Source organism: Globicephala melas, chromosome 1, assembly GCF_963455315.2.
Source record: "Globicephala melas chromosome 1, mGloMel1.2, whole genome shotgun sequence".
Taxonomy (NCBI): Eukaryota; Metazoa; Chordata; class Mammalia; order Artiodactyla; family Delphinidae; genus Globicephala; species Globicephala melas.
In genome coordinates this window covers 168,875,200-168,892,121 of record NC_083314.1, presented here as the reverse complement: position 1 = coordinate 168,892,121, position 16,922 = coordinate 168,875,200, and the positions used below count along the sequence as shown (strand labels likewise).

General features: G+C 44.7%; 1 protein-coding gene across 2 annotated transcripts in view; it reads left to right on the top strand.

Moving 5' to 3' along the window:
• The window catches only part of NCMAP (non-compact myelin associated protein), a 42,241-nt gene extending 26,808 nt beyond the window's left edge, over nt 1-15,433 (top strand). Inside the window, exons 2-4 of one of the 2 annotated variants that reach the window (XM_070046778.1) lie at nt 4,806-4,896; nt 8,115-8,199; nt 12,536-15,433. In XM_070046778.1, the coding sequence (XP_069902879.1) occupies nt 4,815-4,896; nt 8,115-8,199; nt 12,536-12,677 (309 nt within the window). In that variant the 5' untranslated portion in view covers nt 4,806-4,814 and the 3' untranslated portion in view covers nt 12,678-15,433. Of the gene's footprint in view, nt 1-4,781; nt 4,897-8,114; nt 8,200-12,535 lie in introns of those variants that run through there. The other variant, XM_030874651.3, reaches the window with a different exon arrangement.
• The last annotated feature ends 1,489 nt before the right edge of the window (nt 15,434-16,922 follow it).

Genomic DNA, 16,922 nt, shown 5'->3' with positions numbered 1-16,922 from the left:
ATCACCCTAAAGATTGTTTGAAGGAGCTGAGAATATTTATCCCGGAGAAGAAAATCATCAGAGAACATACAGTTGCTGTTTTCAAGGGCAGAGAGCTCCTCTACTTAGAAACAGGTTGGGTTCACCAACGATTTGTTGGTTAAGTCCGAAAGGACATACTATAGCCAACTGCTATTGCCACCTACTGGTGGGAGATAAAATTGATGTGCTGATTTCAGCTACCGTAACTGTACCATTCATAGAACTTAACTTTTCATACATAGAAGGGCTTTTAAGCATGATCCTTGTCATGTGTAAGAAGTAGCAGATTACCTTTGTGGGAAGAAAATTAGGACAAATGGGTTAAAATCACAAGGGGACAGCTTTTGGTTCCAAAATGAAAGTTAATTTTCTGATAATGAACACAAATTTATCAAGGGACTGCTCGGGACTAGTGAGGTTCTTGTCTGTGAGAGAAACCAAGTCATGCTGAATCTCCCATCTCTCAGGTGAATGGGAGAAATCGATCCCAATGTTTTGGTGGGTCTCAGGCATTCATGGCTTACCTATTCTGAGCTATAGTTGGACGTTTGGGTAGGGGTCTGCCAGGGTTGATAGCATCTGGGCTGTCTTATCCAGGGAGGAACTTTTAGGCTAGGCCAGAGGGAAGGAGGGTACCACAGGGGCAGAGCAGAAGGGGGAAATATTTTGGACAGGTGGGGTCTGGCAACATTTATCCTCCAGTTATGGCCCTTACACTTAACCAAGGAACAGTCAGAGAGGGGTGGTTCAGTGAGGTCCGTGATCCTCCATCGCATCCCAAACTGACCTCCCACACGGGGCCATTTGTAAACAACCCAAGGGAAAAGTTTCTTATAGATTCTGCAAATGATATTAAGGCTCGGCTGGAGACAGAGGTTCAGAGTATAGGCAAGGTCAGGGACCAGTCAGGTAGGACCAGTCTGGGTCAGGGTTAGATCAAGGGCTCTGGCTCTCTGTGCCACAGCCTGTGAGGTTTGTCCCCAGATCCACTGGGAGGCAGTCCAGTGAGAGTTTATGGAGAAGGGGCTGTGAAATCAGACAGACCCTAGCTTGAATCCTAGCATGGCTACATATTAGCCTTGTGAGCTTAGATTGATTTCTTCTCTGATCTGAGTCTCAGTTTCCTCATCTGTAGAGTGGGCACAGTGACTGCACCCTCCTAACCAGAAAGGTATGAGGATTAAATGAGACCTCCCACATAAATCCCTGAGTGCAGTGCCTGGGGCACATAGTATATTATTATTATTATTAATTATTAAATTAACCTCTGTCAATGAAAACTAGCTTCGCCCTCCCTGTATGCTCCCCCATTTTCTGTGGCCATGGATCCCGGTCATGGGCACACTTGATACTGAAATCCCCTGCTGGATCTCACTTGGTTAACAAGAATTGCAGAGGCCCCACACATGAAAACACCCACATCCTTGGCCATCAACGCTCCACCACCCTCCCTCCCACCTTCTCTGATGTGGCAGGAACAGAGACGTAATTAAAGCCCTCGGTCCTTAGATGGGGCAAGATATGCTCTGGGATTATTCACTGTTCTCTCAGAAAGAAGAGTAGCCGGGCCCATCTGAAAAGGAGTCACACCTGGCACTTGGCACCCAGGAGGTCACCCTGAAGGACCTGCAGAGGAGCCTGTGTCCTGGTGGCCTTAGGCGGCTCCATTACTGGTCAGTATGTGTCTGTGAGTACATGTGTGCGGGTTCCTGTAGTAACTGTTCATTCCCCCCCTCCCCACCGATGTGTACCAGGGGCAGGTGGTGTAGAGGGAAGGATATAGTCTTTGAAGTTTGCAGAACCAAGTTCATATGCCAAGGCTGCAGCCTCCAGGCTGTATGAGCATGGAAAGTCTCAGGGTCCTCATTTGAAACAAGGGGAGAGGAAAACCTACTTTACATGGCATTTGCTAATTAAATCAGAGGATGGATAAAAATATCTGGCACAAGGTCTTGGCATGTGGCAGACACTCGGATGGTGGCTTCCGTCATCTTTGTGCATGTTGGTTTAACAGGGGATGTGTCCATGGTAGGGTTTAGTTTATCTAGTGATTATGCCATGTCTCTCTCCTTAAATGACCTTTGACCAATGGCCACCTATTTGCCTCTTCTTAATGTTTTTGTTTTTATTTTTGTTTTTCTCTCTTTTTTGTGTTTAAAAGGAATTGTGAGAAAGCGTTACTGGTGAGTGTCCTCAGCTTGATATTGGTGGGGATAGAAGCAGAGCGTCTGGGCAAATGCATATTAAAACCCTTTATGTGCTGAGATGGGGAGTGTGTATATGTGTGTGTTGAGGGAGGGGTTCAGCCACCTCTCCTTAGGAGTAGGAGTGGGGGTCGGGGGCTGGGGAAGAATTTTATTCCATGTTCGCAAATTGGTCCATACCTATTTTTTTTTTAAATAAATTTATTTATTTATTTTTGGCCGCATTGGGTCTTCATTGGTGCATGCGGGCTTTTCTCTAGTTGTGGCGAGCGGGGGCTACTCTTTGTTGCGGTGCGCAGGCTTCTCATTGCGGTGTCTTCTCTTGTTGCGGAGCGCAGGGTCTAGGTGCACGGGCTTTGGTAGTTGTGGCGCGTGGGCTCAGTAGTTGTGGTACACGGGCTTAGTTGCTCCACGGCATGTGGGATCTTCCCAGACCAGGGCTCGAACCCGTGTCCCCTGCATTGGCAGGTGGATTCTTAACCACTGAGCCACCAGGGAAGCCTGGTCCATACCTATTTATTTTTTTTTTTTTTTCATACCTATTTTTATAGAAAGAATTTTTTTTCCTGTTTTGAGCTCCTGTCTCTAATTAGTTCAGCAAGTATTCACTGACACCCACTAAAATCCTGAGGGCTATCTACCATTTACTGAGCACTTAAAAGCACTTTCCATACTTAACCTTGATCCCTCATTTCCCTTGGGAAGAGCTACCTCATTTTACAAACAGCAACCCCAGCTGGGAGAGGTTCAGCCACTCACTCAAGTCCTTCCACCGGCAAAGGTGAGGAGAGCCAGACAGGAGTGAAAAGAACCAGAAACAGTCTCTACCTCAACGGCCTGACCATGAACGTGGCAAGTTGACTGCCAGACACAGCAACTGAGACACGAGCTGTGGTGGTGCTTCTCTGCAGCGCACTGCTATGGGAGGATGGAGGGCAGCATCGCTAATTCCATCTGGCGGGAAGTCTTCCTGAAGGTGACTGGGCTGAGTCTGGAAGGTTCTGTTCCTTTTGGAGGGGGAGCGGGCCATGGAGCATGGCCAGCAACCCAGGTCTGTTTAAGGTAGTCGGGAGACAGGAAGCCCAGCCAGGCTGAAAGGTTGAAAGGTTGGCCGGCGTGGGGACATCAGAGTCACAGACACGTCCTTCAGGAAGCCTGAGTTGTGAAAGTCCTGAGGATTGGGTTTTTGGGAGGAGGGGACAGACATAGCTGGGGGTGGAGCAGTAGTTTAGGCAGGATCTCGAGACTTAAAGGAGGGCAGAGAAAGTAAAGGCAGAGCCTGTCCTGTGGATCAGCAGGGCCTGGCCGCACAGGGTCATTCTGAGGCTGAGGCCCTTGTTGGGAGGGTTGGCAGGGGAACAGGTCATAGCCACCAGAACCCCCAGCCTGGCTGCAGATGACCTGACCCCACTTGGAGGGGTGCTGACTCCCGCTTCCATCATGAGCTGGCAGAGTTGGGGGACCTCGGAGGCCAAAGCCTGGGGCCGCAGCCCAGAGACAGCAAAGACCAGGAACGACGGGGGAGGATGGAGTGGCCCGTTGTCCCAGCAATTTGGCAGAGGTTGGTAGGAAGAACAAGGAGGCTGAAATGGAGGGTGGAAACAGCCAGTGAAGGGCTTTCGCTGCCAGATATAGACGTGTGGGTACCGGGGAGATGATTGTTTTTTGAGCCCGAGAATGCTATGGTCAAACCTACTGTCTCTCTCACTCTCACCAGAATGTGAGCTTCCGGAGTCAAGGAGTTTGCCTTTGGGCCAAGCTCCACGTCTTCGTAGCTGTGTGACTTTGGTCGATTCACTCAACCACTCTGAGCCTCAGTTTCTCAGCAGCAAAATGTGATGATTGAGAGCATTAAGGAAGCTGACAGATGGCATTTGTGAAGACAGCCTTGTGCATGGGAGATGCTCTCTTCCCTTTGAGGGTTTTGCGCAACCACACCTGTGTTCTCTCTCCTCCACCCCCATCCCCAGACCACACTCATCCTTCAAGGCCCATTCAAATTGATCTCCTCCTTGAAATCATTCTTCACAACCCAATGGCTCATGTCACTGACTGCTTAATAATCAAGTAACCATAATTTTTTTCATTTGCTTTTATTCTTTTCTCCTTAGATTGTAAAACTTTTGAAAGCAGGAACACAATTTCAAGCACGGTTGTGGGGTGGCCAAAGCCCCACTAGCGTGGGAAGTAGACGCCCGGGGTTCAGTTCTTCTAGGTAAACTTGGGGCTCCACATGGCACTGGGGGCTTCAGTTTCATCAGTCAAATGGCAACGATAACCTCCCTCACAGTTTCCAGAAGATCAATTTAGACATTCTGTGTGAAACATAGTTAGGAGGAGTTGAATAAATATTGTTGAATGAATTGAAACTGCTTTGTAAAATGAAGTTCTTTACAAATGTCAGACCTTATTTTTAATTCCCCATAGTGTATAGTAAAAGGCCTTATCTTTAATTGCCGCTGAGAGAAACTGCATGCTTAAATATTTTCTCCTGTCACCCAGATGAAGACCAAAAGAGGCATCATACAGGGGTTATAAAGATTACTCTGGTTTTAAATGATATTTCATCTTCCTTCTCAGCAGGTCGAGATGACCACAGCTACCCCTTTGGGGAGTACCACCTTCTTCTCATTGAACATGACCACCAGAGGAGAAGACTTTCTGTACAAGAGTAAGGTCAACTTAGCTTGGCGGCCAGGGGAGCGAGGGCGGGACAGGTGTTGTGGTCAGCTCCTGGTGTCGAGGTCAAGAGCGTGGGCCCTGGAGACACACTGCCTGGGTCTCAGTCTCAGTAATATACCACTTGCCAACTACATGACCCTGAGCACATGACTTCACTGCTCTGGGCCTGATTTCCTCATTTATAAGATGGGAATATTAACAATGCTGCCACATAGGTAGGTGTGAAAGCTAGAAGGGATAATCCATGTAAAAAACGTAGCATAGCCTCTGTGCGAATGAAACATACTAAGTACCTAATGAGTATTATTATTACTATTATCTTCATTAGGGAGTTTGGGGGCTTAGAAGGCAATGGAGATTTCTATCTCTTGTAAGATGGCCCTACACGAGTCACCTTAAAATGCAGCTACTTTCGTACTAGTTTTGCAAAGCAAAGACATCCCATCAATTTACCAAAGAGTAAATGAATGTAGGTAGGAAGAGTTAGTTCTGGGGAGACATTTGCCAAGAACAAGGGGTCCCTAGAAGGAAAAATTTGAGGACCATTCTTCAGAAAACCAACTGACTGTATTAGGTGAAATTTGGGTCCATTTCAGTCATCTCAGGTGACTTGGTACATACCTCCATGAATGGAATAGGCCTCCCGACACACATGGAGCAGTGAGGAACAGTGTTAAACAGCTACAGGCTGGGGTACTCGCAGGAAGCTGGGTTAATGGCAGGATGTGGCTCTTCTATGGAGACCCAGAGAGGGTCGCTCTTGGGACAGGGTCCCACATGTTAGCCTGCTCTTGCTGGGTGGGGAGACCTACAGAGGCCTGCTGAGATATGTCTCAAAACAGTTCTGAAGTGGAATGCAGGGTAGATAGAATCACTGTCAGCAAGATGGGAATAATACTGTTTTCGTTTAACTAAAAGTCATGGCTCTCAACTAGGCAATTTTGCCCCCTAAATAAGGTTGCCAGATTTAGCAAATAAAAGTACAGGATACCAATTAAATTTGAATTTAAGATAAACAATTCGGCTTCCCTGCTGGCGCAGTGGTTGAGAGTCCGCCTGCCGATGCAGGGGACACGGGTTCGTGCCCCGGTCCCGGAAGATCCCACATGCCGTGGGGCGGCTGGGCCCGTGAGCCATGGCTGCTAAGCCTGCGCGTCCGGAGCCTGTGCTCTGCAACGGGAGAGGCCACAGCAGTGAGAGGCCTGCGTACCGCAAAAAAAAAAAAAAAAGATAAACAATTAATAGATTTTTAGTATAAGGATATACCTTGCAATATTTTGAAATTATTCATTGTTTATCAGATATTCTAATTTAATGGGTATTCTGTATTTTATCTGGCAACCCTACCACCAGGAGACACTTGGCAATGTCTGAAGACATTTTTGCTTGTCACAACTGGGAGTGTGGGAGGAGAAGTGCTACTGGTATCTAGTGAGTACAGGCCAGGGATGCTGGTAACTACCCTGCAAGGCACAGGACAGTCCCCACAACAGAGAATTATCCAGCCGAGGTTGAAAAACCCACTGGACTCCCCAGGAAGGAAAGAAAAACAAGTAACACCACGATGGATTCCCCACCCCCTCCCTTTTTCCCTCTGTCCTTCTTCCTATGAATAAATGCACAGTTGTTGTTGTTTTTTAAGTAAACTTTTTATAAAAGCATTACATATGTTCGAAAAAGTGCCCAAATGATAAGTGCACAGCTGGACGAATTTTCACAAAGTGCACACAGCTGTGTAGCCAGCCCCGCAGATGAAGAATCAGGCCACCATCTGTGTTTCAGAAGTTCTGGTGCCCTTTGCCATCACTATCCCCCACCCACTCAAGGGAACCCACTGTTCTGACTTCTACCACCATAGATTAATTCTACCTTGGTTTTGAACTTTGTATTCGTGGAATCATACCACGAATGATTTGTTCAATGTTATGTCTGTATGCACGTATTTAATGGTTGCAGCATAATGTATGTGTATGTATGTGTATATAATATCATATTCTATGTTCCACACTTTTCTATCATCGAAAGTGTTCCATGTACCATAGTCTTCGTAATTATTATTTTAATTACAGTATATTTCATGGATAAGTGTGCTATACCTTATTAAACCCTTCCCATATTTAGAATATCAATAATGGAATAAACATTTTCATTCATATAGCTTTTTCTGTATTGGGGATTATTCCCTATGATCAATTCCCCAGAATCAAATAGATCGGTTTAAAGTATGAAGCTTGTTTATGATTCTTGATGTTTTCTGTATCAATTCTGGCAAGGCTGTTGATCTTGAACCTAATATTAGAATTTGACTTTGGGACTGGGAGCTGATATTGAAATTAGAATCTGAGATATGAAGCTACAAGGACATTCATCATAGCCATGTTTTTAATAGTGTAAAATTGAATGCAACATAAATATCCTCAATAAAGAATTGGTAAACAAAGTATGGCACAGGCAAACAGTGGAGTACTATACAGCCTTCAAGAGTCATGAAGAGAAATATGTACTTACATAGCAAAAGGATCAGGGTATTTTGTCGTAAAACGGTATATGGAATATGGTTCCATTTTTATCAAGTGCATATTTTTCCATATTTATGAATATTTTCTTAAGATGGATTTTCAGACATAGGATTAATAAATTATTCTAAAAGATGATAGATAAATATGCATATATGCAAAAACATGATCACATTGGCGAATGTATACGTATGTAGACTATCAGTGGCTCTTGGGGTAATGAGGTCTTCGTCTTCCCCTCCTCTTTGGCTTGTATGTCTATTTTCAAAATTATCTACACAGGGCACAGGGCTATTGTTGTTGCCCATGTGTGTCCTGGAGGAAAAAAAAATTATCTACAAAAACCACATATTACTTTTATATCATCTGAAAGAAGGAAGGATGTTTTATTTCACAAAAGTAGTTCAAGGCTATCTTGGGGATGATAAGAGCAGGGCTTAGCCTAAGGCAGGATTTTGGCAGGGCAGGTGCTGAGGATATGGCCCTCCAAGTCCCATTGGAGGCAGAGGTACACTGCCACTCTAGATGTGACTCTGTCCTGGGGTCAGCAGTGAGTATGCCAGGATTTCACGTTCTCTCCTCTCCTTGACCCAGTGAGGAAGCCAGGTGTTGTGTCTTCCTCCCAGCCTCCGCATCCTTCCTTGCATTTCAGTTTGCACGTTAGCCATCCCCACTCCTCTCTTCCTCGTAGGTTCGGGAGCCATCGTTGCCGCCATTGTGGTGGTTGTCATCATCATCTTCACCGTGGTTCTGATCTTGCTGAAGATGTACAACAGGTATGGGATGCCCTGGGATTTGGAACTGTCTGGTCCCTTCAGTGATGCCAGAATGAATGGGAAGTAATGTTTGTGGGTGCCTATTATGTGCACAGCAGTATCTATGAGTCCATCATCAAACGCTCTAACCCTTTGTGGGTCCTTTTTTGCTGTCTGTTCTACTGGAAGAACTTCACAGTGACCATATATTTTTGTATTTGGAGAGATATTTTTAAAATATAATAATATAATGACAATGATAATAACCTTGAGCTGTGTAGTAAACTCTTATATGTAATTTACAAATAAGAGAGGAGTGTTTCAATCCTCTTCTGGAGAGCCCTCTGCTAGGTTGTATTGTGTGGACCACATGAGTATTTGAGGTGACAAATTCTGAAATGCACATACCTGTGACTTTACTTTCTGGGACCAAATAAGAGGAAATAAAATCATATAAATTGTAAGAAGAGTAACTGCTGTGTTATCACCTTATGTGTTATCACCTGTAGTCACAGCTTTGCTAGAAGATTATTCTTTTCAGTGAATAAATCAAAATTAAAAGACTAAATTCAATTACATCCTAGAAGACCTGGAAGCCATTAAAAATATTGTATAAATGTATAAATTGATGAGGAAAGTTGTTTACAACATATTGTCAAAATTTACAAAGCAGTATGTACGTCATTTTTTTAAAATTAATTTATTTTTTGGCTACGTCAGGTCTTAGTTGTGGCAGATGGGATCTTTCGTTGTGGCTAGTGGCTCTTCGTTGCGGTGTGCAGCTTCTCTCTAGTTGTGGCGCACAGGCTCAAGGGTGCGTAGGCTCAGTAGTTGTGGTGTGTGGGCTTAAGTACCCTGCAGCGTATGGGATCTTAGTTCCCCTACAAGGGATCTAACCTGCGTCCCCTGCATTGGAAGGTGGATTCTTAACCACTGGACCACCAGGGAAGTCCCTAAAGCAGTATGTACATTATGATCATACACATGGGTTACGCACATGCACCCAGGAAAAGTTCAAATGATATACCACAAGGTGTTAACAACCAGTATGTCTGCATGATTGGATTGCTAGTAGGTTAGTTGGTTGGTTGGTTTTTGCAAGGTCAAGTGGTGTGCTTCTTTATTTCTGCATTGTTTTTATAATAATATTAATGTATTTATAAGGGTAGCTAACATATATTGATCTCTTACTATGTGCTGGGCACGGTTCTAAGCTCTTGACATGTATTAACTCATTAGGTCTTCATAACAGCACCACAAAGTGGGTGCTTCTATATCCCCAATTTTATAGGTGTGAAACAGGCACAGGAAGATTAAGTAACATGCCTGAATTTACTCAGCTCTAATTGGCAGAGTTGGGATTCAAATCCTGTTCATCTCGTTTCAGAGAAAATGCTCCCACCAGTACACATATAATAAAAATAATAACATTTCATATGTTATTTTAAAAAATCTTTGGGCTGTTACAGTTTGGGTCTATTTCAAACCAGGAAGTGGCATCAGACCCCAGGTTCTACCCGCCGTTCCTCTCCATCATTGCTGGAGCTCTAAACCCCTTTTCTAGGTTGAAATTTGGCTGGAGACTCTACTCACCCCATCCTGTTTACAATGATACGTGGGCTGGGAATTGAGAAACCTGGGTTCAGTCTTTGGTCTGTCAAAAGCAGGCAAGTTATTTAGCCTCTCTGTGCTTTGATTTTATCATCTTTAAAATGGATGTGTCTCTAAATAGACATTTCTCCAAAGAAATGGACAATAGACACATGAAAAGCTGCTCAACATTGCTAAATATCAGAGAAATGCAAATCAAAGCTACAGTGAGGTATGTCCTCACACTGGTCAGAATGGCCATAATTAAAAAGTCTACTGGACTTCCTTGGTGGTCCAGTGGTTAAGAATCCACCTGCCAATGCAAGGGACACGGGTTCGATCCCTGGTCCGGGAAGATCCAACAAGCTGTGGGGCAACTAAGCCCATGTGCCACAACTACTGAGCCTGTGCTCTAGAGCCCGAGAGCTGCAACTACTGAAGCCCGTGCACTCTGTGCCCACGTGCTGCAACTACTGAGCCCGTATGCTGCAACAACTGAAGCCCACACACTTAGAGCCCATGCTCTGCAATAAGAGAAGCCACCGCAATGAGAAGCCTGTGCACCTCAATGAAGAGTAGCCCCCGCTCACTGCAACTAGAGAAAGCCCGTGTGCAGCAACAAAGACCCAATGCAGCCAAAAAAAAAAAAAAAATCAGTTAAAAAAAAAGTTAGGGCTTCCCTGGTGGTGCAGTGGTTGAGAGTCCGCCTGCCAATGCAGGGGACATGGGTTCGTGCCCCGGTCCGGGAAGATCCCACATGCTGCGGAGTGGCTGGGCCCGTGAGCCATGGCTGTTGAGCCTGCGCGTCCGGAGCCTGTGCTCCGCAATGGGAGAGGCCACAACAGTGAGAGGCCTGGGTACTGCAAAAAAAAAAAAAAAGTTAAAAAAATAAGTCTACAAATAATAAATGCCGGAGAGAGTGTGGAGAACAGGGAACCCTCCTCCACTGTTGGTGGGAATGTAAGTTGGTACAGCCACTATGGAAAACAGTGTGGAGGTTCCTTAAAAAACTTAAAATAGAGTTACCATGTGATCTAGCAATTCCACTCCTGGGCATATATGGAGAAAACTATAATTCAAAAAGATACTTGCACCCCAGTGTTCATAGCAACACTATTTACAATAGCCAAGACATGGAAGCAACCTAAATGTCCACTGACAGATGAACGGATAAAGAAGATGTGGTATGTATACACAATGGAATACTACCCAGCCATAAGAAAGAATGAAATAATGCCACTTGCAGCAACGTGGATGGACCTAGAGATCATCATACCAAGTGAAGTAAGTCAGACAGAGAAAGACAAATATCATGATATTACTTATATATGGAATCTAAAATATGATACAAATGAGCTTATTTACAAAACAGACTCACAGACATAGAAAACAAATTTATGGTTACCAAAGCGAAAAGGCAGGGGTTGGGGGAGAGGGATAAATTAGGAGTTTGGGATTAGCAGATACAAACAAAATAGATAAACAACAAGGTCCTACTGTATAGCACAGGGAACTATATTCAATATCTTATAACAACCTATAATGGAAAAGAATATGAAAAAATATATATATATATGTAACTGAATCACTTTGCTGTACACAAGAAATTAACACAACATTGTAAATCAACTATACTTCAATAAAAGAAAAGGATAGGGGGACTTCTCTGGTGGCGCAGCGGTTAAGAATCCGCCTGCCGGTGCAGGGGACATGGGTTCAAGCCCTGGTCCAGGAAGATCCCACATGCTGCGGGGCAACTAAGCCCGTGCGCCACAACTACTGAAGCCCGTGCGCCTAGAACCCGTGCTCCGCAACAAGAGAAGCCACTGCAATGAGAAGCCCACGCACCACAATGAAGAGCAGCCCCCACTCGCCGCAACTGGAGAAAGCCTGCGCGCCACAACGAAGACCCAATGCAGCCAAAAGGAAAAGAATAGGCAGAAATTTTAATTCAACAACAACAAAAATGGCAGGTTCTTAAAGTGTGATAATTGTGTTATGTTACGTTGCAGAGTGCCCTTGTTCTTAGGAGTATTTAGTGTTGAAGTGGCATGATGTCTGCAACTAACTCACAAATGGTTCATGACTTTTTAAAAAACTGTGTGTGTGTGTCTGTGTGTGTGTGTAAATGGGGCAAGTAAAAGGAAGAAAGCAAATGTGGCAAATTGTTAACAGTTTGTCGATTGTTTAGTGAAGGGTATTCAGGTATTAGTTGTACTATTTGTGTAACTTTTCTGAGGATTTGAAATTTTGAAAAAAGAAGCACGATAGGTCAACAAGATGAAATTTCATGTAGACATTATAGTGAATGATTGTTGTTAGTTATTGAATTTTATGGCATATGAGATGAAAGCCAGGATATATGTTTGAAGTCCATTCTCTTCTCAACTGTGTAAAAAGTTCTTCAATATTTCCAGCAATAAACTTAGCAAGCATAATGAGGCTTCACGTTACAACTTTGAACAGAAAAAAAACGTAATAGCTTCATTTTGCCTTCAAAATAGCCACCTATCTGCTACTTTACTCATTTGTTAATAGGAAAAAAAATAAAATTAAGTATCCAACCTAGGTCAAACAAAGAAACTGAAGGGTCAGACTACCTGATGTCTAAGATCCCTTCCAGTTGTAAGCTTCTGTGATTGGCAATTAAGCAACATGATTTAACGATGATCTATATTAATTTCATCACTGGAGCTGTAGTCACAGAGCTCGTTCCCCAAGGCATATGAGGGGGAAGGCTCAGCCATGCGTGTGTATCTCATTACAGGAAAATGAGGACAAGACGGGAGCTGGAGCCCAAGGTCCCCAAGCCAGCCTCCCCTTCTGCCCTGGGCCCAAACAGCAACAGCAGCCAACACCCTGCAACTGTGACCTTCAGCCCTGTTGACGTCCACGTGGAGACTCGGTGACCCCCCATCCTGGGTGCTGTCTCGGCCACTGTCCAAAGAGCCTTCAGTCAAGACCAAGAAGCACATTTCTCCTCTGGCAGCTTCACTATGAGTTTGTTCCGGTCAGGTCAACAGGGGCATCTCTTATGCAATCCCTGATGCTTCAGGCAACCCCCAACCCCATCCTGCCGGGCCCCACCCCAGGTACGTCCATATCCCTGCTGCCACCCTTCCAAAAAGCTGTGCTATTTTGGGAATCCACTGCTGTGGGTTTAGCTGTCTCCCCGCAAACACAATAGCTAGACAGACAGACAGGCAGATGGCCCAGGAGTCTTCTGGTCAGGAGTCAGGGGTCAGGGCATGCTCCTTAGAGGGTCTGCCCTGAGGTCATATCAGAGGAAGGGCCATATCCACAGCTTTGTAGAGCAAAATAGTCAATCCCATAATCAGACACTAACTCACCAACAGCCCAGCTTGTTAATTTATAACTTGTTCCAGTGCTAAATGACTGCTAGCTAGCTCATGATCATCGATCAGCACATTTCTCCCTCTTTAAGAAAGGTTTTGGGAAAAACTGGATTCTTCTCCAAAGGTGTCTACTTCTTTAGTAAAGAGTCAAAGTCGAAGACATAGGATGACCTTGAGGAAGAACGGCATCTAGGATGAAAGCTTGCTGTAGTGTCCATGGGCCTGGAATAAGCCTGGTGTCTGGTCAGGGCCCCTCCCCCCACACCCCCCCACGGGGGCTGGACTAACCTTGACTCGGTCTCATTTCTTGGCTTCCCTCTATTTGGATTCTGAGCAATCCTCACTCTCCAGTTACCATCTTACCTCCAAGGTCCAGTATTTGGAGACTGATTAGATTACAACTCTATTTATGTTACCTCTGCCCTTCCTGGTCACCTTGCAAAGATTCAGGATATATTCAAAGTACCACATTCACAAACCATTCCTCTGGACAGAACTCATCTCTTTGACACTTCAGCCTGGAGAACAACCTACTGAAAGAGGAAAGCATTTTGGAATTAAGAAGACCTGCCTTCCAAGCCCTATTTCCTGGTTTTGTGGCCTTGGGAAAGTGACTTGACCCCTCCGTATTCTGTTTCCTAACATGAAATGGGAATAACGTCTGCCTCACTGGGTGACTATGACAAGCCAGGGACTTAGTAAAACAGCTTAGGTAGCACCTGGCGCCCAGCAGATGCTTTATAAATGGGAGCCAGCATTATTATTATGAATTTCTTCCATTGTAAGACATACACTTGTTCCCATTTTAATGATTCTGAAATCAGAATATGTCTTAAAATGGATGGGTCCACTAATGAGGTTGCATTTTTTTTCTCTGTCTCTCTCAAAAAGCTGTTTTTTAGCCAGTTGTGCATTTTACAGTTGAAGGCATCTTGGAAACAAGGTAATAAATCTGTATTCTGTTACAGACAGTGACACACTCTGACATTTAACCTTAAACTCTAGGAGTCTCTCCTTCTGAGGGAAATCTCTTTTGAGGGAAAACTGAGGGTCAGGAGGTAAGAAGACGGACACAGGGTCACACAGTTCATGTCATCCCACTATAAAAATGCTCACTTGAATGTATCTGGAGAAATACAGGCAAATTCTTTCTCCCCAGACATCTCTTCTCCCTCCTGTGTTTAAATATCCAGCAGACACTTTGCAAGGTGTTTTACATAAGTTATGTCATGGGATTTATTTTTCCCAATAACCCTGGGAGGTATTATTTTTCCCATTTGCCAATGAGAATTTCAAACTCAAGAAGAAAAAATACTTGCTCAAAGTCTCACAGCTTGTGAGACAGTAAGTCGCAAAGACAAGACTCAAACCGTGGCCTCTTTGACTCCAAAGTCCATCTTTTTGTTGTATCACACTCTTCCCTAACATCCCGGCTCACAGAACATGGATTCTTTTGTGAGCTGAGCAAGAGGAGGACAGGCTTACCCATGTGTCTGAGTGGAGGTCGGGGGTCAGCTTCCACACCAAAAGTGGGGCAAAGCCACTTTGGTAGCCTCCTCTGGGCTTCCATGATTGTAGACAAAGGGGCCATTTCCAAATCCATCCAAGCTCTAAGGATTTCTGCTTCATTCCCCCACCACTTAGGCCCAAGGAGCAAGGCATGAGATGGCCTCGAACCAGGACAAAGCCATTTAAGGACTCAAGCCCACATAGATATGTTTCCCAGATGTATTCTGCTTTAAAAAGAAAAAGATTAGGGCTTCCCTGGTGGCGCAGTGGTTGAGAGTCCATCTGCCGATGCAGGGGACATGGGTTCGTGCCCCGGTCCGGGAAGATCCCACGTGCCGCAGAGCGGCTGGGCCCGTGAGCCATGGCCGCTGAGCCTGCGCGTCCGGAGCCTGTGCTCCGCAATGGGAGAGGCCACAACAGGGAGAGGCCCGCGTACCGCAAAAAAAAAAAAAAAAATTGTTTGGAGTGTTCTAGCCCTAAAGCCAAACTCTTCTGTCCACAGTGGAATCTTCCTGGAAGAAAGAAGAACATATCCCTCTAGTATAAATGAAAGCTTGGAAATGGAAGGGGGAGGTAGAGAGGTGAGGGGGAGGCAAAGAAAAACGTTGTGTTTTGTTTTTAACTGATGACGATTACCTCAGTAAACATCCTTTAAGGGCTCCTGTATGCCAGTTGAGGTGCTACTAAATACAGTAAGCATGGTCCCTGCTCTCAGGGAGTCTGCAGCTGGCCTCCTGAGATAGGGGTCTTGCAGCACAGTTGAATTTCTTTTCTGACAGGTGCCTTTCCTAACAGAGCAGATGCTGCCTTATTTGGCCACTGAATCAATAAATGATATTAAACGCTTAAAGAAAAATGTCTAAAAATAAAAAAGTTTAAATCAAACATTTGTTGAGTTGATTTCAATTCAGTTTAGAGATAACAAATACATTTTTTAGAAACTTCCTTCCCCTGACAATGTAGACAGTGCCCTGAGGGAAAGCCGGAGCTGTTTCAAACATTGCGTTCTCACTTCTATAGGATGGTGGGAAAGATGGGCTGCTCTGTGAGGTAGAAAATGTGTTAACTTGAAGAAATATTATGCAGAGAATCCCATTTCACAGCAGGCTGAGAAGCCAAGGTTTGGGGACCCCGGGGAGTGGAGGAGACATTAGAATGGAGCCCAAATCACCAATAATGATGTTTACCATTAACTAAGCTCCTGCTGTGAGCCAGGCATAGGATGGGTCCTTCCTACCCACCAGCTCCTTTAACCATTACAGCTCCCCTGCATAGAGCCATCATTAGTTCTGTTTTTTGGATGAGGAAACAGGTGCAGGGAGGTAGCTTGTCTGTAGGTGATGTCATGGACATGTGTCCTTCTTTTGGTGATGTCGAGTTCATTTGACTGGTCTAATTATTAAATATACATAAGACAGGGCTTCCCTGGTGGCGCAGTGGTTGAGAGTCCACCTGCCGATGCAGGGGACACGGGTTCGTGCCCCGGTCCGGGAAGATCCCACATGCCGAGGAGCGGCTGGGCCCGTGAGCCATTGCCGCTGAGCCTGCGCATCCGGAGCCTGTGCTCCACAACGGGAGAGGCCACAACAGTGAGAGGCCCGCGTACCTCAAAAAAAAAAAAAAAAAAAAAAAAAAAATATATATATATATATATATATATATACACACACATAAGACAGATTAACAGGAGAAAAAAAATAAATTTATATGCATGGAGGTCTCATAGAAATGGGACCCCTGAAGTGACCAAAGCAGGCTGTTTATGCAATATCATTTTTAGACAAAGAAGCAATTATTTGTGAAGATTCAATGGAACAAAGGGGCTCGTGCTTGGTGTAGCAGATGAATGAAGAAGTAACAATGTTTCTTTATACAGATTTCTTAGCCTTGAATTCCCTAACTCTGGTGAGAAGGATGCTTTCTATCCTCCTGGTATAAGGAGGATACCTTCACATGGGAGATTTATTTCCCACTATCAGGGAGAAACAGGGGGGTCAGAGAGGTTTTCTTTAATATCATTTTTTTTTCTACTAGCTGTTTCTCAAGTAACTTTAATTCAAAATAATCAATATGCCATCATGGTGTATCTTGGGCAGGCTACTCTGAGCCCCAGCAGTGACCATTCCGGTGTTTGGGAAGTCCTCTACTTTAAGAGACAAGACCACCTCCTGTTATAAAAACTGGAAAGGCCAGACACTCATTTTCTCGGAGTCTCTTGCAGCTAGGGGGAGGTCACATGACCTAGGCATTGCCAATCAGACACCTGTGCCGCAGACTTTGAATCCAGAA